The sequence below is a fragment of the Cariama cristata genome, unplaced genomic scaffold, assembly GCF_000690535.1.
Source record: "Cariama cristata isolate BGI_N322 unplaced genomic scaffold, ASM69053v1 scaffold11598, whole genome shotgun sequence".
Taxonomy (NCBI): domain Eukaryota; kingdom Metazoa; phylum Chordata; class Aves; order Cariamiformes; family Cariamidae; genus Cariama; species Cariama cristata.
In genome coordinates, this window is record NW_009631699.1 from 2,774 (window position 1) to 30,441 (window position 27,668).

Sequence of the window (27,668 nt, forward strand, 5' to 3'; positions counted from 1 at the left end):
GAATTGTCATTGCATAGGAATTTGTGGAAGTGATGCTGAGGCCCCAGTCAGGAGGAGCATTTTAAGCAACATACCTGCTAATTTGCCTGAAACTAGCCTGTTTATTTGAAAAAAACCCACTGCTGCCTGCGTGCAGTGAAACCCTACTAATCAGCAGTTCCTAGAAAGTTTGACTTGAAAGAAAGGCAGATTCAGCATCCAAGTGAGAGAGGTGCACAGGAGTCTCAACAGGTAATGTTTTGCCGTAGCCCCCCGTATTTGTGTGCCTTCGTCGCATCTCCTGTTTGGCACAGACCCAACCAGCTGTTGTTGCTCTAAAGTCTGTGTATGGCATAACTGTGGTTACACTTGCTCCATCTTTTTATCCATCTCTTTAGCTGTGCGTAACCTGGTGTGTCACTGGGACAGGTGCAATGATTGCCTCACTCATCGATACTGTGCCCAACACAGGAGCCTTTGTCAGAAACTAGTAGGTCCTGCTGCAATACAAATATTAATAACCAGGTGTAGTATGATCAGGCACGGATTTACTGAGTGGGAACAGGGTATGTATGTGTGGGAAGAGGGCGGTCAGGAAGGGGAGAGTAGTTTGAGGGTCTCTAGGTGATGATATCCTGGAGACTGGTGCCTCAGCATTTCTAGTTAAAACAGTTTGACAGAGAGATTCTGGCAGGTACTGTGTAATTTTATTTTAAATTCTTCCCCCTGCTAAATCACATTTGGTGTCTGATGGAATAATCACCAGAACACCAGCAAACAACACGCCTGCCGGTGATAACTGTTTGTTGTGCCGACTCAGTGTATAGCTGTTTGCTGGACATTACAAAATGCAGTACCTCTGATGTTTGTGCAATTCTGTTTTCCTTCTGATTATTTTTATGTGTATCCCCTCTCTCTCCCTCTCTCTCCTGTATACAGATGTTCGTATTCACCCCATGGAGCCTATGCCCAAAGCAAACTTGCCCTTGTGTTATTTACCTATCGACTACAGCACCTTCTGACTGCAAATGGAAGCCATGTGACTGCTAATGTAGTAGACCCTGGAGTAGTGAATACTGAGCTCTACAAGCATGTCTTTTGGGTTGTAAAAGTGGCCAAATGGATGACAGCCTGGCTATTTTTCAAGGTATGCAGTTTTTAAAATAATTTTGTTGCTGTGCCCTTGCGTTGCGAGAGCTGTAGTAAGCGCGGAGCTGAAGGTGTTTTGGATTTTATCATAATGTATAGTATTTATTGCATTTCTCTGTGCTGATGAGATGTACAAAATTGATAAAGACAGGCCTTCCCCAGAACAAACACTTACTTTAAATGGAGGGAACAAGCTCTTACAGTAAGGGAGGGGAATGCCGTTCACTGTCTGTGCCCATGCACTGACTGTCTGTGCCCTGATCTATCCATGTGCCTTTGTGTGTGCATGGCGGCAGAACATCATCCTAACATGGAGCCAAAATATGCAAAGTGTTCCTCAGAAATGTCTCGCACATCCTCTTAATGAGAAGCAGACATGCTCTGGCATGGTCTGCATGTACGCAACACATTAGAGAGAAGAGGGCAAAGGGAAGAAGGAAGCTGTACAAAAATGGTGGTGGGAAGTGGTCGTACTCCAGGCCGTGTGGGTCCAGACACTCGTGCTCTGGGAGGTGGGACAATTCTCATTTAGTTTTTTCATCCTAACACATATTTGTAATGGTACCAGATTTTCTATTATCTCTTCCTGGTCTGCGTTAGGAAACTTAGAGCTGTTTGATAAAACCAATCCAGAAGTGGGGCAGACCCAGTTACGGTTAACTTCAGTAGCTTTTTGTAGTGGTGTAAGTAGATCAGTCTGAAATCAGTTTAGCTGCATAGGTGCAACCTCCCCATGCGGACAAGCCTTAGGAAGACTTGTGCTGAGAAAAATGTACTGCTTACAACTCTTTCAGAAAGTAGTTTTGGATTAAGTGAATGGAACCTGATTCCATTAGAGAAAATTAAATGTCCTAATTAAAGTGAAGTATTTTAGATCAAGGGGCATGTCCCACAAAGCAAATTAATTTTAAACTTTGATATGGAAATATCACTAGCTTTAATTTTAGAAATGAAACTGGAGGCTGGAAGAGTGGCTGTAAAATAAGATGCAAACAAATAAACCCATATTTAAAAAAAATAATAGTATCTTCTGAGTACACCTTGAATATTGCAATAAAATTGTAATAGGAATGCTCATAATATGTAATGCATTCTTAAAGAAGCTGAATGCAGCTTTGCCAGACTGTATATATTAAACTTGTTTTGCCTCTTATGATTGCTATTTTAAATATCAGTCTCAGGTGGTGATGTTTTTTCATTGGACTTACTTCACCTTGCTAACATAACAGTTTCATGTAGATGTTTAGGTTGTGCTCAGCACTTCCTCGAAAGCCACAAAATTCTGACAAAATTTGCATGTCTGAGAGTGAGAATTGAGTCTCTTGTTGTTTACAGCGCTCAGTACCATCAAGTTTTATTGGTGTGCCCAAGGAGACATTTTTCTATTGTAGTGACCATGCTTAGACACTGAATGAGATGTCACTGAACACACATAAAATTAATTTGGATTTATCACAAGGGGAAGTCTCACACTTACAGCTCTAATAGCAATCCCACCGATAGTTCCGGATCACTTCCTAGTCTTTGGATGAGATACTGCTCTAGAGGAATTCTGCCTTGCAACAGGTGACAGACAGACATAGACTTGCATGGAAGTGCAATGTGCGTACTACCTGAAAAACAAATGCTTCAGTTGCTTTTTGAGTCAGAATAACTTCAGGTTTGGATAACTGAATGCTTCGGTTATCAAGGTTGAGATTTTCACATTTTTATATAACACTCAATGTGTTTTTCCTATAAGCCAAAGGAGAGGGAAACTCTTGCTCTTCCCGTCCTCCCTTAGACTTCTGAGTTGCAGCTCTGACTTTTACTCTTTGCTTATTGCTTATTACTTTAAGATAGGTTTATGTATTCGGGATTGACTTTGCCTTCCTTTCTCACATTCAGGAGCACTTCATCACATAGGTACGTCCTGTTCAGCTCCGGCAGAACTGCATCACAAGGTGATGTTTAGCTCCATGGCAAGCTCATGTTGACAGCCTGCCGGGCAATTTCAGTAACACTGTACTGAGTGCTGTAGCATCCAGCATTCAAGCCTGGTGGGTCTTGTGTTGGTCTTATGCACTAGGGTAAATTTCCCCTGAGAAAAGTAAGAAAGGAAGTACAAGGAAATTCAGTTGCCTGGTATTATTAACTGATAGTTGGTATTATGGATTTCTTCTCCCCTGGAATTTCATTCCCGAATGCACATGTATGAGCCTTCCTTGTAGGATTATGGCAGTAATGCAGTGAAAATGAGGTGATAGCTCTCTAATCATATTGGCTCAACTAACTTTTATCACTTTGAAGTATTCTGGAGAGGTTTCTAAATGCATGCAGGAAGTTGCTTCACCCACTGCAGCCTGGTGCTCATGAGAGCCAACGCAGTCCAGATTGCTCTGGTGAAGAAATGCATCACGTATTTATCACATCACATTCCCTCAGGAGAGAGTCAACATGTTTGATTTAATTCCAAAATATTGTGGCAGAGCCTACAGTACCTTTAAATGCATTTGCACCAGCACTGGTCCCAGTTGCATTCAAGTCAAATACTTCCTAGGGATCACAATCTGGCTTCAGCTCTCACTGGGCTGCTCATATTTGAGGTGGCTCAGTGTGGCAGACAAGGCTGTCAGCTCAGTATCTACCTCAGACCTGCCTCAAGATATTTAGGTACTTAAGCAATAAACCTACAGTCTTGTAAATAGGCCATGAAATGTACATATAATTTACTCAAAGTTATTAACAGCTTGATTTTCTCAGAACTGTGAAACATTGTCTTCTGGTCTTCATATGTAGCTCAGTAAAAATCTCTGCCAAATCACTTTCGGTTCTTTTTTTCCCCAACAAGCTGCAGTGAAAGGCACCCCTGTAGAAATAAGATAGGCCAAGCTAAAGGAGCCAGTGACAGTCGTAAAAATTGTGAAAAGAATGCCTGCCCTTTAGAAGTGATGGTTTCATTCTTTCTCAGCTCGATTCTTTCTCAGGGAAGTTATTGTCTGCTGTAATACTTGTTCTTCCATTTTGCAAATGTTTTCTCTACATTTTTATTAAACAGGGATTGCACCTGTCACATGTAACAGAGAAATTATGTTTATTCCTCAAAAAAATAAATTGATTTCTAGCCCTATGACTTCTCAGTAAATAAAAGCTGATGAGCTGTCACAGTTCTCTGCAGAGGGTGGTGAAATATGTTGTCCTTTGGGAGTTTTTAACATATAGTGATCTTCTTGTTGAAGACATAAAGTCCAAACTAGTAAACAATAACTAATTAATAAGATAATAATAGCCTAAAAAGACATTGGTTAGGCATGAAATTGCAATTTAGCCAACTGCAACACACCAGTTTTAGTGATGGGTACTGTCCGAGCTGGAAGCTGGGAAGGTATTATTTCCCTCTCAAGTATTTCTGCTTCTGCTACAGATACTGAATATTCATTCTTAAGCCAGATGGCCTCAGCTTGTGATACGATTAAAATGCCTTAGAGCAAAAAAAAAAAAAAGTTGACTCTCGTTAATGTCCAGCAGCAGGGACTGTTCTGCTTCGTACGACTTCACTATGCCATCAAAGTAGAGACATTTCCCGTGTAGCAGTGTTGCAAACTTCCCCCCAACCTTCTCTGAGATGAGCTTGGTGAATGTGCTATTATCAGATACAGAGTATTCAATCCTTTCAGCTGCCTCAGACTTGTATTCAGGAATGCATCGTGGAAGAAAGACTGCGCATCAGATCTTGTCTCAGCTGTCATTTCCGAAGACATAGTGCCATGTAAGCGATTATTGACTGACAAACTGAAAATGAGTAGGATTAGTGACCCCAGCGGCCTGTAAAAGTGAAGGGAAAGACTTCAGGAATACAGGCTAGAAATCGGCCAATATAAACTAGTTCATTTCTTTCATCTGTCAAAATAGGCTTAACTTTAGCATAATGTTCCTATAACATTTTTAAAGAAATGCTTCCAGTCTGTAAGTGCTACTAGTAAACAAGATCTAAAGAACCTGGATTCATCATTCATGCTAGAGGACATAGTCATGCAGGTCTTATTGCAGCATTTCTTATTCGAACTGTCCCTTTGGCACTGTGAATGTAGAAAATTCATTTCATTCTCTCCCCCCCCCCGAGGTGTCAGAAGACAAACACATCACCACACAATACCGCCAGCTGTGGAGAACGAGAATAATTAAATTCTACAGCTGAAAGCAGCAATTCATCAGCATCAACATCTTCTGTCCATATGAGTGTGTGGTCCTCACGTAGAGCTAGTCTGGAATTTTTCTCACAAAATGAAAACTTCTTGCAGAAACATATCATTTGTGGTTAATTTTTATAAAAGGCTTTTCAGATCGAAAGTAGGATTCTGGTCAAAATCAGAGTGAAAGAAATGGTCTACTTTGTTCCAGTAACTCTGGTCGTTAAACAGGTCCCATTTTTGTACGCATTGGTACAGGGATTTAAGCTTCAGAGCCATAGGGCTTCTTTTTTTCCATCTAATAAATATTTGGTTATTCGTACATCCATAGAACAAATCTAGGGGGAAAGATGGAGGGACCCGCCTGAGAAGGCTAATGAGCAATCCACCTTTGAGCTCCCAAATCCTGGTGATCTTGGTATTTTTTTGACATGTGAATCCCTGGACTTGGGTAGGCATCCAGGTCCTGCCTGTTATGGGGTATATGAATGCAGCTTGGCTGCTTTATTTATTCTAACTGCTGAATAAGAAGGCTTCGGAGCACAGTCTTTTGTGCCTGTGCTAATTAGGATCAGACTGCTCTAACGCAGGCTGACTGTCAGTGCACACCTAAATAGCATTGGACTCTGGTCTTCACTGAACCTGTTGTTCTCCTGCATCCCAAGATACCATTATTTTTGTGCATGTTTTCTCAGGTCTAATTAGTCGAAATGTTTATTTTAAAAGACACGTTGAGAGTTGCTGGAGAATGTTTTGATGGCAGGAAAGTGTAGGATTTGTGTTGCATGCCTTGGTGTATGGCACGCAAAGGGGTAAGGATGCTGAACAGGACAGCACAGAATGGGTGGGGCTATGTTGGTGTGCAGCAGAGGGAGTCAAGGCTGTTGAAGTTCTTCTTTATAACTCTTAGTTGGAGCAGCTGATGGCATGATCTATCCCCAAATCACACTCAGGCTTCCTCTTGGAGGTGCTAGATGGAACAGGCTGAAACACAGCCATGGAGCAAGCGAAAAAATGAAGCAGTGTCCACAGTCAGAGATCCGTCTTGTGCCCTGTCCCGCAGTTTCAGTTAAAAAGAGAAAAGCGTCCATTTATTTTTCCTGACAGTGTGAAGCGGGAAGACTGTCTTCCATCTTTCAAAAGACTTCATAGGACAGGAAAACTGTCCCCAGGTCTAACACTGCTTGCAGGGTTGACCCTTTTTAGCCTGGAAAATAGTCTAAAGAAACACAGGCTAAACCTACACTATGCACTATGTACAAACCTATGCTTGCCCTATGCGAAATAGTTTTGGAGTGAAACTTTTGGACTAGCATGTGACTGAACTGTTGTGATATCATTTTGCTGGCAGGTGAGAAGCGTAGTGAAAACAGGTATTTGTACTGTGTAAGAAAGGGTTTATCCCTAACTCCTGTGTGGTAGAGAATTGTTGATTTAACTTGACAGCTCAGGCAGATTCTTTCATTCTATCTGAAAGACATTCAATTTGTATCCAAAGAGTGAAAAAAATAGTCTCTGTATTGCTGTAATGAGGAGAGAGTAAGTAAACAGTTAAGAATTTGTGAAAATATATGAGCCTAACCAGTGTTAGCGCATCAGCACCTATCATCTGTAACTATTTTCATATTCAGAACCCACAGAGTTAGTTAGGAAAGACATTTTCCATCAATCAGTTTATTTCTTGCTAACATTTCTCGGCAATACTTTCCTATGTATTTGGTTAATACCTTTGTATGGTAATCTGTTCCCAGTCAGACATTGAAAATGGAGGAAACACAAAAGAGGAAGATAATTTGCTGTGGACCAAACACATGCCAGGGTCTCGGTACTGATTCCTGTCCATTTAAAGGAAGGTAACCAGAATGCCTCTAAAGTAAAGGTCTCAAAAAAGAGGTTGAAAGTTTGGAGAATTAGAGAAACTCTTGAAATTTCAACTAGACCATTAGCCTTTCCATAATCTAGTATAACCCCCCTAGTCAGGGGTTATAGCGTCACACTACTGTAGTTCTCCCTCACACACCTGGGAAGTTCTACCTCCATCACCACGTAATTAAAATTCCATTTTCTTTCAGCCAGGTAATACAACGCTGTTGGAAACTTAAACCCTCTGGTAGCAGAATACAGGGCAGCCGCTATTCTTCCTTGTCAGTGTATCTCTCAGATACCTCTTTGAGAGAGAGAAAGAGCCAGAGAGAGAGGACACCACCCCAGCCCCACTGAAACGACCCATTCAGCAAGGGTAGGAGTGGGGGTTACAGGCAGTTTCTCTCTTCCATGTGAAAGAGCCATAACACCGAGTTAAGGAGAAAGACCACCGGCTTCCCTTGGAAAATCCTGCTACCGAGCTTATGGGCAAGCAACAGTTTGGAATTAGATCACTAAAATAAGGAACTGCAGAGGAGGAGGCTGTAGGAGTGCACATTCATATGTATATACATGCATACTCATATGTGTGTGTGTATATATATATATACACACACACACGGACAGTTTGCCACCAGGTGTGGTGTGCCTTATAGATGAATTAGTATTTCTCTGGGGATAACCTACCTAAATTCCTTATTGTTTTGCTAGTTGTGAGTAATGCATCCATAACAAAACAATGCTGATAAAATTTATAGTGCAGAGCCCCATCACCTAAGGCCCCTATTCACTACAAAAAAATTAATTTTAGGAGGTTCTAGAGATTTACAGGCACTCCTTTCCCCCTCTCTGAATGTGACAGTACTTAATTTAACAGTAATCTAAGGAGACTGAAAAACCTTTCAATGTGAAGTAAGGAAACTCTTCCATGAACAACATAGACATGATTTGTAATGGTTATCCTGAGCTTTCAAAGGTTGACACAAAGCGCCAAGTTCTGCCAAGAAGCTGAAAACATCCCCTTTTCCAGTGGTCTAAGGCATCTATGTCTGGAAGCCACCTCTGACAGGTCTCCTAGCTCATAAATGCCTGCAATATGAATGCCCCCATCAGAGCTGTTCATCCAGTGATCTCCTCATGGTCACTCCTAGTACTGGGTCTGTCTTGCCCTAAGATAAATATGAACAGTCGACCAGATGAATCAAGTCCTTCAAGTGCCAGTTTAGCCCTGTGAACAACGAAGGGGTCCTCTGGTGACTAGCTCAGCTGTAGACATCTGTGCTATGTAAAGTTATAAAGTTAGTTAAGATGAATCCCATCCCAAGGTAGAGGACATTAAATTTGTATTATTTTAAAAACAAGTGATGCTAGTAAAGAACTGAAGATAGTATGGGTTTGGATGTGCATAGGACAGAGTAGGAGCTGGAAAGGTGTATTCACAAGTAATATATAATCAAGCTGTTTTTTCAAATGGCAGCTTGAAGGTGTTTGGAGTATCGGACCATTTCCCGTATAAGTGGGAAATGTGTTTGTGGGCAGCCACACGTGAGGAAATCACAGCTGTGTATGAAATGTATTTTTCATATATGTTGACAATCAATCGTGTGCCTCCACTATTTATCACATAGATATTGCCATGCATTTACACGGGTAGTTACGTGTACTGCCTGTATGTGTTTATAATAGTTTGATGAAAGTAACAGGAGAGAACCATGGAAAGCAAGCACTGCTCATTATTTGAAGAATAACTGGAAACAGCAAATACATTTTTTAAAATAACAGGATCATCCACCACCCGATTTTTGTGAGTTTTGGAAAGTTTCGACTCAGAAGTCACTTGAATAACTCTGGTTTTAGTAATGACTATAACAATAACGATTGCCAGCCCCAAACATTTGTGTTTGCATTTTAGAAAAGGTACTGAGATACTGCAAGATGTAGTTCACATGGTTCGTTTTGTTCTCATTATGTTCTCAGCTAAATACATGGGATATGGTGGATTTTAATAGGTAAACATGAGAAGGGAATTTGGTGCAGTGGCTCTAGCCCCCACTTTTCTAGAAGGAACTTGGTCCTAGATGTGGCACAAGCACAAGTCATTATACAATATGTCCAGGGTTAGTGGTTTCTATATGTTGTTATTATATATTTAAACAGTCTCTTTTCTTCAGGGCGAATGACTACATTTGATTGTTGTCATCTCAGTGCTGGAAAGGGGAAGTAACCACAGGAGTTATGTTACCACAGACCAGGCGCTCTGCGGGGAATACAGAACATATGCAGAAGAGGATTTGGATGAAACCTGAACAGTGTGCAATAAAACAAGAATGAACTTGGACAGCTTATCAGGGATGGGATTTATAGTGGTATTTGTTTGGCCCTGTCACACTGGTTGACTTTCCTGTCACTGGAGTAGGAAAGAGGTGCTGCTGCTGGTCCTAGGCTTAGGCATGGTCTGAAAAAATGAGTCACCTCCAATGTCTCTTAATTGCTCATCGAAGTCTTGGAGCCAGCCGCCACCATCTTACGAGCTTAACTTATTAAGAGTGTATCCGATTTAGTATATATGTTACTTTTTGAATGATTAGCAGGAGTCAGAGCTGGTGCCCTGTGCCTGGCAGTCCTGCGTTCCCACGGCTTTGCTGCGAGCGGCGTTGTGCGATGTCTCCCCGGCTGCCTCGCGTCCCTGTGGCAGGCAGCAGTACGCTGGGGCTGAATGTGTCTCCGGAGTTGATTGACTTATTCAATATTTTTGCCTGCCAAGCTCTTGAGATGCAAAATGCAGTCTTCCACAGCGTCTGCCACTTGTCTCATACTATCCTAAGATGATTAAAAATGCAGAGAGAGAAAAGCTGTCCCATTGTTTTTGGAGTTCAGAGTGTTGAAAATAAAATTACACACTATGAGTACATTTTGACAGGTGGCTCTGTTCTAAAAATGATGTAGAAAAGGCACTACGGGGCAGCATGCTTGTTTTTTCTGTCAGGGTTGTATATTGTCCAGGTACGAAGGCTATTTTTATGACTGCCCAAGCTGTGAGTGTAGCTCGGTCATTTCTCAGAGAGGAATTCAGTTATCACCGCTCGCATACATCATGACCAGTGATGACAACTTTGGTCTCCATTTTCCTTTGCATATAAAATGATGACTTCTATCATCATGAAGTTTTTGGTACTTCATCAGTGGCTTTGCACAAGGGTAGCTGATCAGAACCTGCTAAACAAGTACATTAAATCCAAACCTAAAAGCATCCAGGTCCCAATCTTATTGCATATTCTTGTAGCACGGATTATCTGATCTGACTTTGTATCCTCTATACGGAGTACTGTCCTTATGTAAAGCATTTTACATGTCTGATCCTGCTCCTTAGAGGTTCTCCTTGATCTGGGGCTGGCCTTTTATTTTTCTTGCCTGGTTTAGGTTTGTGGCACCTGTGTCCTATTTTATATGCCTGTTATCTGGGGAAGTGGATTAAGGCTGGCACAGATACACCAAACTCTAATCGCTTTAGAGGGCCTGCAGATCTCTGGAGGTAGTAAGTACTTCAAATGTTTATAATACTAGATTCAGCTGATGCTTGAAATACATTCAAGAAGCAGATCTGGAAGGCAGGAAGCAGGGGCTTTTACATAGTATTTGTTTTCCTAAGTATAATTGCCCTGTTAATACTATTTTATATACACTCAGTGCTCAGTTTTGGTTTTGGTGGTGTGGCATTTTTTTTTTCCTTCATATTGGGGCAAGCCTGTTTCGTATGAACCACTGTTTTCACTGCAAAATATATCCATCACCCAATACCTTGGCTGTATAACTTCTCCTGTGAGAGTTTCAACCCTCTCATCACAGCACTGGGTCAAAGGCAGATTGGTGGTGAGTCATCTATTTCCAGTTTTTTGAAAAAGTGATAAAATGTAAAATGTGTTTGTGCACAGGTACCTGGATTTGTCATCTCCAGGTCACCGCACAACGGTTTACTCAGAGGAGCCAAGGGGATTATAAAGCACCTCCAGTGCTCAGAAGCAGCACTCATTGATGAGATGTACAATCTGTCTCATGCTCTCCAGGTTGGAAAGCAAGTATTTGCAACATTAGAGTCATCAGGCTTCATAGATGGGAGCCGGTACCATCCCACTCAAAGATGGGATGTATCAGTACTATCTGTGTTACCATAAAGATAACACATCTTTCATGTGTTTACTTCAGTTTCAGTCTGTAGAAGCTCTAGGCAACAACTCTTTTTTTTCCTTCTCTTTATTGTCAAGTTATGATATCTAGCAATAGACTTTAATCAAAATAAACAGGAGTGAGGTTGCTTTTAAGGAAACGATTTGTCAAGACAAGAATGAATTGAAGCAAGCTGACTGGAAATGTATTTACTTTGAGAAAGTGAGAAAGAAATAAGGCGAAAGATGTAAGAAACTTGTTTCTAATCGTTGGAATCAGACTCTGGAAAAGGCTTCCACAGAGTGATAGCTATAAGAAAACTTGTTTTTAAGATGGAGTTTAAATAGGTTTGTGGAGAAGATCAGCTGGTAGGATATCTGCATAATTAGGAGATCAGAGATGTCCCAAGAGGTCCCTGCAGTTCCCTGTTCCTTCTGAATTCCTTTTGTATTTAGAATCAAAATTTTTTTCCTCAGGTTTATCTGGTTTGCTCCCATGCTGAAAAGAAAAAAAAGGAATCTAGTATAAGGGTCCAAAAGCAAAGATTTTTCAATGAAGATTCATTTTGATTTTGAACATGTGGAGTACCCAGCAAATCCTTCTTTAAGAAAACCTTTGGTGAAGGTGCACCTCTTCTTGCACTCGCTTCCATCGTTGCCTTTCTAGACAATAGTTCTCCTAGTTGTTTGCTGATGAGCTGTCTTGAACTGTGCTTCCAACAGCGCTGGCTCTCGGTTACAGGAGAAAAGTGAAGATGGGGCTATGAGTCAGACTGAAGAGCCTTCAATGAAGATGAGATCTTTTATTGTCCTGGTCAACAAAGCTGTTGCATGCTATTAAAAACCAAATTAGCCAAGGTAAATTGAAAACAGAGCTGTAGAGACAGTTGGCATAGGTATCTGGTATATCTCTAATCTGGATTAAGGCAGTGTTCTTCTGGAAGTTGGTCAGTGCTCAGGAGACCCCTTCCAACAGAGAGGCCAGGCAGCTGGAGACAGCAGCGTGACCCTTGTACGAGAGACCATGGCTTCCCCGGTGCTTCCACACGCAGCTGAAGGCCTTCATCTCGGGCCCTCCTGACTGTCTGGTTTGCATCTGAAGTAACTTTGAGATGACTAACTTTGGGGAGGCTTGTAACTGGAAGTCAGCCGAGGAGCTCCAGCTGACACTGTCCAGAGTAGACGAGTAGAGGTTTGCACGATGAGGATTTCCATTCCTAAAATGTCCAGAACAGAGCGTTTAGGTCAGGATTTTGCCTGAAGGGAAGAAAAGTGTTCTTACATTCCTGTTTTGTGATGGCAGATCTGTCTCACCTGTATTGGTGTTTTCACTGCTACTTGCCATATTTTTCTTAAGGAGAAATGATACTGCACATTTTAAAATGTGAAAAAAAAAAAAATTCCTTTTTTTTTTTTTTAGTTTTTATGGACTTTTTTATTTAAACTATGATGTGATATTTTAGAGGGGTCAAAGCTGGGTTCTTGGTCCTTCTTGGGTGGGTCTTTCAAATCAGAGCAATAGCCTGCTGCAAACTGCTGATCACGTATCATTATGATAGCTAAGATGTGTCGATGCTCCAAATTACTGAGTTAAAGCTTTGCCCTCTGATATGAATGGGTGTCTAGATTTAAAAATAAATCCTTTGGATTATACTGAAAATTTGAACTGTCAAGAAATAAATGGTGTAGTGAACTGAAACATAGGTCTCTTAAGCTGCCCTCAGTTTAGCTGTATTTCAGTAATCTCTCATTCACCTTTCATTGCTGTCAGCAGCCTGTAGGGTTTCTTTTATATTTATGATGGAAATATCTGTCTATGAATCATGTCACTGAGATGCTTGTGTTTTTGCCACTTCAAGGAATTAGTAAACAGTGCATAGTTTCTCTGGTAAAGAACACTGCATTGCTGGATCATTTGTACCAATAGGTATTTCTTCATGTAAACAGCTCCCTTGCATAAAAAAATTCCTTATTTTCATGTGTGTTAGGTGGAAGGTGTTTTTATTAAGTAAGTGCATATAACTTCATTTCTTGTTTTTCCATATTTTCACTGTCAACATGCATTTCTGTAAAACTTTTGTTGACAGTAGGTATTTATTAGCAGACTTTTGCAAGTATTTTCTTATTACAGTTGTATAGTACCTTTATGATAGGAAAATAGATGTATCTAAAATGCAGGAGTCTGGCATACCTTTCATGTTTGGAGTCCCTTTGCTAAAATCTGCGGAGACTAGGTAATTGTCACATTAAAATATCACTTACCTTCAAGTATAGAACTTTTTCATATACAAAATCATATTAATAAAAAACATAATTTCCTTTTTAATCGTATAGCAAACAAAAATGTAGCCTACTGTAGCTTTGCAAGTTAAATGTATATTATTAGGTAGTTTTAAAAAAGATTCTTTCACTCTTCGTTTTAGTTACCTGCAATACCTAAGAATTTTTAGGAAAGATCGATAAATAGCTCTAACAAAATGCAAAGCGCTGAATATCTTGGAAGACCGCAAGATCCTTTTCATTTGATCTGCTGTTTGTTATTGTCACTGTAGATTATGGATGAGAACACCTGCAATTATCCTCCGGTTAATATACTTTTGAATCGGAAGAAAGGGCAGAGCTACAGTGCAGCTGGCAAGTAGTCTGCTAACCTCCATTAGAAGCATTTAAAACACCTCTTCGGTGGGGCTTCTTAACGATAAAATACGTAGGGCTGGCTTTTCTGACAACCCATGAAACATGATAGATGATAGTAACCTTTTCTGTAAATTAAACTAGAAAACCGGGAGCTGGCAGGACAGTGCGCTCAGGCGCATGAGCTTTGGGCTTGCAGCTTCCTTTCCTGCTCCTCACCTCATAAATACATTTTTTAATGCTTATGTTAAAATTATGTCACTATATTCTCATCTCCATTTTGTTGAGCCGCCTTCACCCTTTATAGTTGTGAAATTGTTCTATTTGTACTCATTTAGTGTAGCAACCGTTAGTGCAGGCGAGAGAACTGTCTAGATTTTCTTTTTCTACACAAAAGCAAACTCTATGAGTGTGAGCAACTCTCTCCTACTTGCAAATCAGGTGTATGATGAGAAAATCTTCAGTCTAGTTTTGTAATTTCTCATACTTGCCTAAATGGAAGGTAAAAACCCTGAGTGAGCTTTTTTAAAATGAGTTTACATTTTCAGAGAAGGAGTTAAAGAGCATACTTGGCTCGGGCATCTATTTTTGCTTAGGGAAACATTTTCTGTAAGAACGTGTACCTCATTGCTCTTTTCTCTTCACATTTCTCTCTGTGATTATGGTTTTTTTTTCCCCTACTGTGATCATCTACAGCTATTTGTAAATTCTTTATAATATTAATTTAGACCAGAAGAGAAATTTTTCAAGAACCAAACCGCTTTTCTCCATTTTATTATATTAATGATTAAAAAATACTGCTGTTTTCTTCTGCAGAACTGTAGTAAGACATTCAAATCTGGTTATTTCTAGTCACAGCTGAGTATTTATTCTTTAGAAAATCTCTCCCTCCTATCAGATGCTGCTGGTAACTGTTGCCAGGTGTTCGAGGAGCTGTGCTTGGATGGCAGGCTTGAAGTTGTCTGTTGATTTTCTAAGCAAAGACCAGATGTTTGTTCTGGGGTGGGCAAACTGAGTTGCAGTTAAAACCTAAAGTAAAGGTACATCATTTCAGGCTATAAACCAGCCATGTCTCAAGCCGCATGTGACCCAAAAAGAAAAATGTGAGAACCAGAGGTAATCGGCGTCTTCACTGCCTCGTACAACTGGGGTATTTGTTATGCAGGTGAAGAAGGGATGGGTTATTCTCTCCCCTGTGTTAACAGAGGAGAATTCAGATTTGTACCTATGACTGGTTCATCCTTTTCACTTGCACTACACAGAGATGGCGATAAAAACAAGGCAAAGGGCTATATTTAGAGACTTCGGGCAATGGGAACTCATCAGTTTACTTCAGGAACCAGTGTTAAATCTGTCTCCCTGGGAGATTTCAGCGAGCATTGGGGCACACGACCTCCAGCTCCGGCCACCTCACATAATTCTAGTTACTCTGAGCAGTAAGCCATTGCATGCTGAAAAAGAAACTGGGAAGAGCTTAAAAATTTGAAGTCCTGTGGGGTTATACTGGGCCCATGAGAGGTGAGGTGTTGATTGTTTTGTGACTGACAATGTCTTATGCAAGAAAAAGCTTTGCATAGAGTCCCATGGCTACGGCACTCCAGTAATAGCCATGCCACTGTTAGCTGTTAGACTTATCCATCAGAAGTCTAGCTTTTGCATTTTATTCTAGTATCTTTAATATATTCACACTAACCTTTACGATATTCACAGTATTACAGGCAGGAAAAATTACACTGGGATGGAGGAACAAAGGCAAATATTGCTGAAGAAATTTTAAATAATGCGCAGATCTCATATGGGCATTGATTTATGTGCTTCATGGTGTCAGTAATTGTTTGTGAATTGCAGCCATTTTTTTCCTCTGAACAGAGCATTACTCCTGAATATAGTCATTACCTATTGATTAGCTCTGTAGTAATTTTCATGCATCGCTAGTTCCGATAAAAAAATAAGTAGCACTTATTTTACACCAGTTGTAAGATCCCTACTTTGTTCATTAATAACTGAAAGGAGTCTTTAGAATATTTTTTACTGCAGAGACCACACTGATATTTTCAATAGCCATAAGTCTCAGGATAAATGGAAAAAGTCTGAAGGGCTACTTTTTTTTTGTTTAGGTTTTTTTTTGATGGAGGAATTGTAAATGTTCTGCTGTCTCAAGACAGGGCTGCAATAAGAAGGACTTATTTGTAACTGTTTGGTGCTAATGTAATTTCCTGTTTTTCCTACTGTATGACTCTCCTTTTAATCCCAGTTGTCGGTAATGTGCTATTTTTTGATTAAATTATGAGACCTGAGATTCAGCAAGGAGAAAATAATTAAAACTATTTGTTTCACAGACTGTCAGCAGCTATTAGGGATTAGACAAATATAAATTAAGGTTTTTTTTTTCCCCCAAGCCATGTTACAGACTTTTCAAAGTTCACAAACAATTGTAATCCTCTTTTATTGACCATAGATTTAAAAGTAAAGGTCAGTTATGTTTTGGTCACTAAGGAGTTTATATAATTGGTAAAAAACAAACATTTAGATTATTTTGATATAAAAAAGTGTGCTGCTTGGGAAACTCTTGGTTCTCGATTGTGGCTCCCTTACAGACCTCAGGGACTAAAAAGTAGCCACATCAGCTCAGTAGATGTTTGCGGAGCAAAGGGGGCTTTGCAGCTCATCCCTCCAGCGGCCGGAGCAGCGGCAGGGGCCGTGGGCGGAGCTTGGGGGCTAAAACCCTGCTCCCATTCCTGCCCTGCGGACCCGCACACCCAGCAGTACCACAGGCAGTCGCACCACCCTTTCCATGCTCCTTGAGATTTTGCTGCAAGAGGAGCCTTGTTTTCTGCCCTGCTCTAAGGGCTTGGCACTGCTTGTGGACTCACCGTTTCTCCTGTCTTCTCAGATTTGGCTGGGTGAATGTATTAACGAGGTTACACCTCATATTTCCCTCTTCTTTCTCTACTATCAAAAGGCTTGGGCTTGCTCCTTTGTTTGCTCAGAGATGGTAAGAGCTATCTGCCCCAAGAGCTCATGCTTTGAAGGCTGCTCTCTACCTCTTTTTGGTTTCCGAAGGAGCTGGGTGACACGGATGGATGATCCGAGGAGGACAAGTGTTGGTGCTGTGCTGGAACCCTCCTACCCTGAGCCCCTGAGGAGACCTCCTCCACATGGCGTATGGGCTGCAAAAGGGGATCTGACCCAGCGGGGCAAGTGCCTGGCACGCTGCTGTAGGAGCCACACTCAGGGATGTTGCAGTGAGGACCTGGCAAGAGACATTTAGGAATTTAGGAGGAAAAGGGAATGATGAAGAGCTGGGGCTATCTGCAAGATTGTCGTGGGGCATGAGGGAAGGGCAGACAGAGAAAGAGGTGAAAGTTTAGACTACAGACGTGCATTACATACCACCTAGAGAAAGAGAGTCCTAATCTTGATTGGAACAATTCAATTCCGCTGTGAAGTACGTATTAAATAACAATAGGCGGCTGCAGAGCTGTGCAGACTTGCAGGTGAAGAGTAGAATTTTAAGCAAGCTGCCAGGCGGGCGGCAGAGGCAGTGGGGAGGGCTGGGACAGGCGATCTGTGCTGGCGTTCAAGCCTCTGCTCAGACCTCAGCCTGTATTTTTACGAGTTAAAAGCAGTTACTAAACCGCAGCACAGTTCTGCATTAATTCAACTGGAATTTTTCCCGGGAAGCAGCCATTTAATCATCTGGAGCATCGCTGTTTGCAGTGTATCACCGTGAGCGAGCGAGCGGGGAGGGCTCATTGATTGGACTCTCAAGGCAGATGGACGTGTGTAGCCAAATGGCATTACCAAAGAGCATAGTTCAATACAGGCTTCCTAAACAAAGCGAATTATTTCAGCACCAGATGAGTCCGTAACATGTATTTATTGAACCACAAAACCTCGCAGTGTTGGTTTCCCATTCTAAACAACTGCTCTAACCTTTTAGTCAAAAAGCCCTATGAATACAAGTGCAACAGAAACTCTCCTGGGGTACTTAATAAAAAGAAAAGGTTAATTCTCACTGCATTGTTTCGGCTATTGATAGTTCTGCGAGTGTAAGTCATAGCTACCTATGCCCTGAATCAGTCCAGTATCAAAACCCCAGTCAGAAGCTCTCTGCAGAAACAGGATCTATCTGAGAATGAAATAAAAGGAATATGAAGATTTTCAGGAAGATTGTTGGAACTTTTAACATTCTTGCCCCACAACTTCTTTTTTGTTTGTTTGTTTGTTTGTTTGTTTTAAAATAGCAGACGAGGGAAAGACTTTGGGCGTGGAAAGGATTAAATGTTTTTCTCCTTTCCAGTTTTTCATTGTCCTCTCTCAGGTAATGAGGTTTGACCATTCACTATGGATCTCATTTTTGGAACTTGAACCAATTCTTCCTGTGACACAAGCTGGGACAATCGGTTTAGTCATTCACACAGGGCTGGGTTATGCCATGTCACCTGTACAGCAACATGACATTTTTGCGGTGACTTCTGTCATCCGGCAAAGGAAACGGGAACACAGGAAGGACCACATGTGTCACCAAATCCAGTCCTGGCCTTTGCAGGGGAGGTGTTTTTCACAACTTAATAGCACCATCTGCTACCTTAATGAAGGTTTACAAAACACCTTAGAAATAAGCCTGGATATTAAAATTAACAAGTTCAGTGGATAGTAAATCTGGGTCTTGCTACTTACTAGTACTTAATGATTTTCAGTACATCTCACTCCCTGCTTTCTTTTATCTGTTCCACTAGCAAGAACTGCCACCTTTGTTCTTCTCTCCCTGCCCCCTTGCAAATGAATAGCGTTATCACCCCTCCCCAGGCTAACATCCCCCTCTGCACTACAAGTACCAGCCTGCCCTTCTTTCAGACCGTTTACCTAATTAAATGTAATGAGATTAAACTCACAAGTAATTGTTTTCAAGATGGAAGTGTTCTTCTTCCCTGTTTCAGACCTTGCGAAGCATTTGTGTGGCTGAGAGTTTGCGTGTTTGCTCTCTCTATAATGAGCATTGCGGTAAAAGATATGATGCCTCAGATCTTGTCTGACATAATTTTAGAAACATGACTAATCTCATTGAAATCAATGGCACTATTTGCCAGTCTAATGCTGTACATGTTCTTTGGGGTTCTTCTGAACCGAAGCCATTGGTAGGTTTCTTGACGGACAGTAAAGAGCCCCGGGGCTGATTGATTTAAACAAAGGGATTTCAGTTACAGAGCTTAAACTCACTTTCAGTCTACAAAATAAAACGCTTGATTTGAATAGTATTATTCAGTCCTCCTTTGCATTTGCATTTTTAGTTATTTTGTTAAAAACAGGTTGATTCTGGTGGGTTAGTAAGCATTCAGATATGTCAATTTGCAACTGAATATAGCCTTTGCCTTTAAATATAGAGCTTCTCTTGGGTAAATGAGAGGAAAAGCTACACAGACAGCTCCATAATCTTATGGCTTCAGAATGTATCCATGCTTTTATGACTTCAGCATTCTGTTGTGATAGAAAATGGGAAACGGTAGTTTTGTTTACAAGATGACTAATTTTTTTATTTAGCTTTTTTACAAGCTGCTTTCAGATGAAATATGGCTTTAATTAAAATGAAGAGAACTGTCATTTTAAAAGGGTTTTATTACTTAAACAGAAATACCTTGAACTTGCTGGGCGCATTTGTCTCATCAAAACTGAAGGTGCATATTCTGTAATTACTGACTTGAACTAACTAGTTCTGTTTACCGTGTCTGTCAGAAAGATAGAATTAGAAAATCTGAGCCACCCTCACCTATTTCTATTCTTTCACTAAAATAACTATAGAAAATTAGTCTACTTTTGTTTTCCATCTTTGGAGCATGTCACTAGGGACAGACCTAAATTAACCCCCTTCTTTATATCTTTTTGGTTTATTGTTCAAGATAAAATGCTGAAATTGCCAGCAACTGGAATTATAGGAAACATAAATTTGCAGGATAAGATTCCTTCCCTCTACATCACTTTCATCTTTCTTCCAGTTTCAGCTTTCTCCTCTCAGCTTGGGGAATATTGCAAAATTATAATTTAAACGTAGTAACTGTATAGAAAACAGAAGCCCAGATCAGTTGAGGCATGGACAGCGCTAAGTGGTATTTGGCAATCTGGTTCCAGCCAGCGCGCGGTCTGCAGAACTGAAAAGTGATAGTCCTGCAGAAAGGCTGAGAGTCAGTGAAAGGGAAAAGGAGACGAGGGCTGAGACCCAGGGCAAGAATAAGCGCTGCAAGGTGATGTCTCTTTTTCTATGCAGGAACTTTGTGTGGAGCAGACCCGTCAGCAGGATGTGTTGCAGCCCAGCTAGCATGCTGCTGCAACTCAGATGTGAGAAATTTGGGGGAAAGTGTATTTTTGCTTTCATCTCTCCCATCTTCCCAGGCATATTTTCATCTTGCATGCTATTAATGCAGAGATGTAGCACCCTGTAGTCATTTTGGGTTAGTTTGTGCACTTTATTTTTGCTGGTCCCAATCTTTGCTAGTGCAGGCACATGGCCTGCCTGCGTCTTGGAGGAGAAGTGGTCTTCCTGTGAGCTTACCTGGTGATCCAGGAGGGGGGTTGCACCTTCTCACCTGAGCCATCTGATTTCAGCAAGCAACTCCCGTGGGCAGGTGAGAAACCTGGGCTGGCAGCCAGCCTCTCCCCTCCCTACCGCCCCGCCAAGCCCACGGGTGGAAATAGCCCCGCTGCTGTTTGGGGTGCAAAACGGGGGTTGTAGCAATTTAAAACAGAAGAGGCTGTGAAATAGCCGCTGGCCTATGTAATTTTGGGTTATTTCATTTTGCCTATGTTCTATACAGGTTTTATGCTTTTTGATCTCATCGTGGTTCATGAAGGTTTTCTATATTGTGGTTATCTTTTAAATATTTAGGAGTTCCATGCCTGTCCTGAGTGCTTAGCATTAAAAAAATTAACAGTCCTCCTAAGAAAGTTGTGAAGTTGGAGGTGTAAGTGTCAGTTTCCATTTTCTGAGAAGGGAAAACAAGACATATGGGCAAAGTGACTTGTCAAGTGTTAAAAAGGAAAAAAGTAGAGATGACAGTAGGGTGATACAGGTCAGAAGTGGCCATATATCTTATTCCTGAAGTCTTGTGTTTTCAGGAAAAGCTGGCAAAGACATTTTACTTTGTGTGAGCAGGCAGGTAATAAAATAAATTGTTCAGAGGTATATGCACTCAGGAGCATCCTTTTCAACACTTAGAGCCTTGCTGTGCCTGCTGTTCTCTGAGCCTGGTAAAAATGCAGCTACCGTTTCAAATGTAAACACTTCTGTGTGCTTTTCCGTGTTGTTTCATTTTGATTGTCAAAATCTGGCATAATTTGTAAGAATTCAGCCAACTAAAGATGACCCGTGTGCCGGTGTAAGATAATGCATTAGAGAACAAAACTTCTAAAGCTTTCATGGTTGTTTGTTGTTTTAAGTCCTCTTCAATTTTGATCCATTCACATTTTGAATCCTATTTAAATTTTGTTTTCAGCAAAAAAATTGGGCATATATTACTAAATGATGCAGATGTTCCAGCCACTACCTATCAAAGAGGTCACTTCTCTAAGAGCTTTGTGGAAGGGAGGAGCAGTCTTGTGGAAGGGAGGAGTAGTCTTATGCTCTTATTCATATTTCTCAGATAGTAATAGTTCAAAACTTAGTAGAATTAAAGCTTTGCATAGTTAATAAAAATAACAGGATGATTCTTTAGCATGTATCTAGCATGAATACTAAGCTGTAATTAGGTATTCTTACTTAATGATAGATCAGTCTGCATCTTGGAATGAAGGAGATTATATTGAATTGCTCGCATGATACTGTAATTATGGCCATAGAGCTGGTAGTAAACAAATAAATTATGTATTTTCCTTTACAAACACAGACAAGGGGCAACAGCTGAGTGCGCAAGGCGTCAGGATTAGGAATTAGGAGGCTCATTCTTTCCTCATCTCTTCTCCTGACTTGCACATTTGCTTCAGTAAATCACTTTGCCCATCTGTGAATAGAAGTGTTGCAGAAAATCCCAGATTATATGAAGATACCCGGGACAATTCTGAGTGATTTAAGTCAGGCATCCTCAGCAATGGGCCTCTGGGGGACATCACCGGGTTTCCAGAGTGCCAGTTAACCAGAGAGCCATGCTCCCAGAAGAGGCTCCAGCATTTTGTGAAGTACGTGTACTCTCTTGGCTCTCTCTTCCTGTTGCCTGCCTTATTTCCTAAAGACTGGATGTTCTTCCAGCAAGTGACTCTCTGGCTGGATGTTTATGCAATGTCTGGGACAGCAGGCTCCTATCTGTCAAATTTTGCAAACTCTTACTGAGCTGAGTGAGGTAACGAGTGTAATGTAATTTGAGTGGCTGCAGCGATATCTCAGTTCTGACTTTTTGAAGACTTTGCTGGCTGCTGCAAAGTGAGCTTAGGGATCCAACCTTCACGCAAAGCAATCTTCCTCAATGCACGTGACAAAATGAACAAAGGACTAGGTTATGATTAATGACTTTGACCCAGTGTTTCAAGTCCCTGCTCAAATTCAGTCATGTAAAGTTGGGTTCTTGTTTCTGTTTTCAAAATTACTTAAAACTAAACATTGTTCTTCTAGTCTTCTGTTTCAGCAGCTTAGAAAATGCGAAGTATGGATCCACAAACACTCCTGCTCAAATCACTGAGGTTATATTGCACTTTTAAGTGAGAGATTCCATTTGAAATTAAGACACATACATTTATTTTTGTGGTATCTGCAAGTGAGTTCACTGTTGAAGCTGCTATTTGAGGTCAATGGAGATCTCTTCAGTGTGGCCCAGAAAGCTGGCCAGCCAACAGGGTCTTCATTCAGCTACCTGATAACATAGGCATCTGATGCTATTTGAGATGACCCATGAAGTCCTGCTTAGTCTGAAGCAGCTACTTTGGAAGAGGAGGGTTCAGAGCCATGGCCACTGTCTTCCTCAGTAAACCTTTGCTCATGTTCTGAGTCTGACAGAAGAGCCATCCCAGGGCTTCAGAGTAGAGCTGCTTGGCGGTTTTCCAGCAAATCGTATTTCTCAGAAGGCATTAATCTGACACAAAACAAAGTGAAACCTTCCACTGTTGACTGCATCAAAAGATTCATGGGAAATCAGGCGTTCAGGGCTGCGTGCCTGCCTGCTCCTTGGGCTTCCTGGGCAACAGGCTGACCCTGGCAGTCTTTTGGGGATAGTTCCTTTCTTCCATGGTCTACTTTGTCTATGGCCTTCCCAGCCACCAGGGCCTGATGTGAAGATGAGGTGGGGCATTCCAGGCTCTCCGTGTACCCAGATTTTATCAAAAGATCTTTCCAGAAAATCAAGTTTCAATAGAAAGGGAAGGAGAGATTCAGGATTTGGTACTCTTTGTGTCTGTTTGCCAGCTATCACCACTTCTGTTCTTTACAGCATCTTATGCTAGGATGCTCAGGGAAAAGCTTCTCTTTATCCCAGAATAGGCATGAATTATTCATATTCTAAAAGCTCCTTTCCTTCAGCATTTTGGTATTTTTTTAGTTTGAAAATTGCCTTGTGTTCTTAATTCATCAAAGTTTCATCTTTTATTATATATTCATATCTTTGATTCAGAAATTATTTCTCTGTAGCCACAACATTGTCAGGAGAAAGGCTTCACATTTTAACTCAGCCATTTCTGTTTGTAGCTGCTGTCTCTTTTAAAGATGAAATCTAAAGAATTTTATTATGGAGTGAATTTATTAAAGAATTCTCTTTGCCGAGAAATTAATTTGATGGTGCTGACTGGGTCTCTAGGGAGAACTGTATATTCAATAAAACATCTCTATCTCTTTCTAGTCTATAATCAAGGCAGAAATTGGATAGAAAGAGAATAATAGGGACCTACATAGGAAAGAATAGGAGGAGAGAGAACACAGATGGAAACCAGGGCTTTTGAGTGAAGGCAGAGCTGTCTGAAAAGCTGTGCTGCCAGACCTCTCCAGCAGCTTTGGCTTCTCAGGGATCTGACAGTTGGTCCTGGCCACCAGTCTCACCAGGACTTGCAGTCAGCTGTTACAGCCTTATTGATCAAAGGTTGCTGAACACGTCCTTACACCTGCGTCATGGCTTCTTTTCTCGTCTTTGTTCCCATACTCAGTGTTTCAACTGACTACTTTTTGGCTGAAATTTTCAAAGCCATGATCACGTTAGGTGGTCTAGACACTGACGAAGTTACACAGCGAGCATTGAGTGCACGTAGCCCCTGTCTTCACCAGGAGGCTGTGGACTACAGCAGCTGTTGTTATCTCACCTCGGAGTCTTGCATCCCTAAGTAACCTGGTTTTGAAATGATCCGATAGTTCACAGATCATAGTAATCAGTGCTCCCTGGAACACAGGTAAGTTCTTTCTCACAAGTTTGTTTGCTTTAATATTCATGGGAATGCAATCCCAGCTACTCCATTTCTGACAGTTTTCAAACTATTCTGTGTTGCAGTGGCTTCATGTTTGCCTTTTTTCTTGAGCAGTGCGTTAAGGGTGACTGGGTGTCACCCCTCCATTAGCTGCCGGCAAGTAGATGAAATACTTTGCTGTACCAAGTAACAGTAATTTAATGTTCTCATTCTTGTTGCTAAGCCCCACTGTGCATGTGCGTAATACTATTCAGGGATCCCAGATGATTGTTGTCTTTCCTGAAGAAAGACAGAAAAGGCAGAAAACTCTCTATATACAGAGTTTTTCAGTCCAGAAGCAAGTCAGTAAAATACTAACATTTGCAAAACATTACCAGAATAATGAATGTTGAGAAAAGTAAAAGAATGCTGGCAAAAGTGCCTGACTACTCAGACCCAGAAGATGACCTGTTCGGTGCTTACTCTATCTTCCTAGCTGGAACCTGGGACAAATGAAAAGGATGTGACATTTCATGGCGACATGGCTGTAGGGACTGACTGTCATCAGCTAACACATTTTGCAAGCATGAGCACCTGGTATTGACAAGATTATGTGACACTTTAAAATTCATTAATCAAAATGTGTTAACTGGAAAGTCTTAAAAAAAAAACACCTAAAACACAAACCCTCTTAGTATATGTCCCAGTTTTCATAGAACAGAATATTCCATTTCATGCTGAGGGAAAATTCTTCTATGTTGATGACTTACTATTGATGAATATTTTAAAAAAGAAATATCAAAGCTTCTGTAAAAAATCATCTTTTTCTTTGGTAATAGATAGTGCCAAAATAATGCCATTTTGTGTATATAGACTGCATTTTGCTTAAATAAGCTGGACACCTGCTATCTTTTCTCTCCTTCTTCCGCAGCCTACCCATGTAATGAGCAATACAAAGATATGTAATTTCAATCAGACCTTTATTTACTCTTGAATGGATACTGCAAATAAATAGTTAATTACAAAAGAAACTAAAAATAAAAGACATAATCAATACTGTAACAAGCAAAAGGAATTGCAGATGCAGAATTTTATTAGGAAAAAGTTAAGCAGAAGTCAGTTTTACTTTGATATAACAAAGGTATTAATTGCAGTTGCTTGGATACTAATAATAATTGGTAAACAAAAACCCAATTTGAAAAAAGTTCAGCACAAATAAGTTGGAAACTGAAGAGCGAAGAAGCGTCATGCAATTTATAGGACTTGTCTTAGGACAAGTCCAGCCAATTCATGAACAAGATGTTACTCATCCTATATGTTTATGTATTATTCTGTTACTGGGGGGGGGGGGGGGTGTGTGTTTATTTTTTTTAATTCAATTCTGGGCACGTGTAGAGTATCCTCCCCTGTGATTTAAATGTTACTTATTATTCCTGCCTGTCTACCTGCACTTTTAATGTAATACTGGAGAGTCCCAAAGATGGGAACTTGTTCCATTTTGTATAGAGCATCATTGCAAACATCCTGGGGTTTATAGATCAAGGTATTCAACCACTGGCTGGTGATTTCTCTGGCCTGTTATCAGGTGCTTTCCTTCCTAGAAGGCTGTTGGCATCAAAGGATGGGTCAGACATGTTGCTTTGACAGTATTCTCCTGCTTGTGGTCTTTTCCTTTTCCAAGGGCTTTATGGTTCCTCCTCATCTTTTGATGGGCAATCACATGGTAAAAGAAGAGCTATGGGGCTCCCAGGAAAGTCAGCAGGCAGGAGTGTGGCTCTCACTGCTGAAACAATTCATCCTGCTCCCTGTCCAGATACTCATGAATTGCTCTGGTGATTGCAACCTGCTGCCAGCTTCTTCCTTCCCAAAAGGTCCTCAGGGGCTGGTACATAGGCAGGCCATGTCTGCATGCATGTCTGCGTGTCTGTGTGTGCTGCAGTTGATTTACAGGTGTGTAGTAGATCCAACACTTTGGGAAAGAATCTCAACTGTGTGTGGGCAGGTGGATGTACAGTGCTTTCACAGTAGCTATGGGCATGATCCAGAGGTGGAATCACAGCATGTGCTTTTCTTCCAGCCTCTCAAAACAGGTAGGTCATCCAACCAGCTGGAAGGCTAGGGCACTCCTAGTGTAGGGTTTCCTTTTTACTTTCATTAAAACAGAAAACATGCCAAAACAATTAAGAACTCCTTAAGTAAGGGAACATTAAAGCTTTCAGCATTAATTAAGCACTCAGAAGATGGGATAAGACAATTAATTAATCATACATATGCAACTCTGCTTCCTGTTGCACTGGAAAAATTGTTTTCCTTTAACTTAAATTATTATACACTAATTGCTTAATGTATTATAGTGTTTTTTTCTTATGTGTTTAGATAATCACTTTTAGCAACAAGTGATAGATACTAAATTAGAATTTCGCATAGAACCTTATACTCAGCATATTAGATATGGTGGATGGGATGAAAAACAAATTAAATCTTGTGAAAAGTTACACAAGCTGACCTTAATGGATGGTGACAGTGTCACTGTGCTTATCGACTGGTCACAGTGTGGCCAGGTAAGCACATTTATTATTATCTGAGCCTGCTCAATATTTTCTTTGTATTGAAAAATAGGAAACAATTTGCTATATAAAATGGTATCGTAAAGGTCTATTAGGGCTGCATGAATAAAAACAGCAACTGACTTTCAACTCCTACATAGCCTTTATTTAAAATACTTGTTATTATCTTGGATAAAATAGAATAGAATAGAATAGAATACTTTAGTTCCAGGTGGAAGTGACCTACAATGATCATCTAGTCCAACTTCCTGAGCACTTCAGGGCTGACCAAAAGTTAAAGCATGTTGTTAAGGGCATTGTCCAAATGCCTTTTAAACACTGACAGGCTTGGGGCATCGACCAACTCTCTAGGAAGCCTGTTCCAGTGTTTGATCACCCTCTTGGTATAGATCCCTGCTGGTGGCAAACTTACCTGACATATCATCAAAAAATAAAAATCTTGATAAATCCTGCATATCCTGGGAGACCCTTCCTATTGAATCAACAAAGGCACGTGGTATTTCTAGTGCTGTAGAAAGACCCATACAGACCAGTTTCTGAGGCTGTAGAAAGCCTTGTTCATAAGAACATAATCACATAAATTCTACCCACAGACAACTTTTTTAAAGCATTTTAGTTTTGAGCTGTTGTCATTAAGATTTGGGAGTCATCGACATTGACATTTATACTTGTTTGTGCTGGAGAACTGTTGAACTCAGGAACATAACATCCAGTGAACCATCACATGAAGTAATGGTTTATCTGTGTCACTAAATTTTTAAGTAAAGCACAGCAGTACGTTAAAAAACTTTTGG

At 40.7% G+C, this 27,668-nt stretch overlaps 1 protein-coding gene across 1 annotated transcript in view; it reads left to right on the forward strand.

The window, feature by feature from the left end:
• Positions 1–918: 918 nt before the first annotated feature.
• Positions 919–27,668, forward strand: part of DHRSX (dehydrogenase/reductase (SDR family) X-linked) — a gene marked incomplete at its 5' end in the record, with an annotated part of 28,963 nt that continues 2,213 nt past the window's right edge. The window contains one exon of the mRNA XM_009706076.1: positions 919–1,126. Within this exon, the coding sequence (XP_009704378.1) occupies positions 919–1,126 (208 nt within the window). The remainder of the gene's footprint in view (positions 1,127–27,668) is intronic.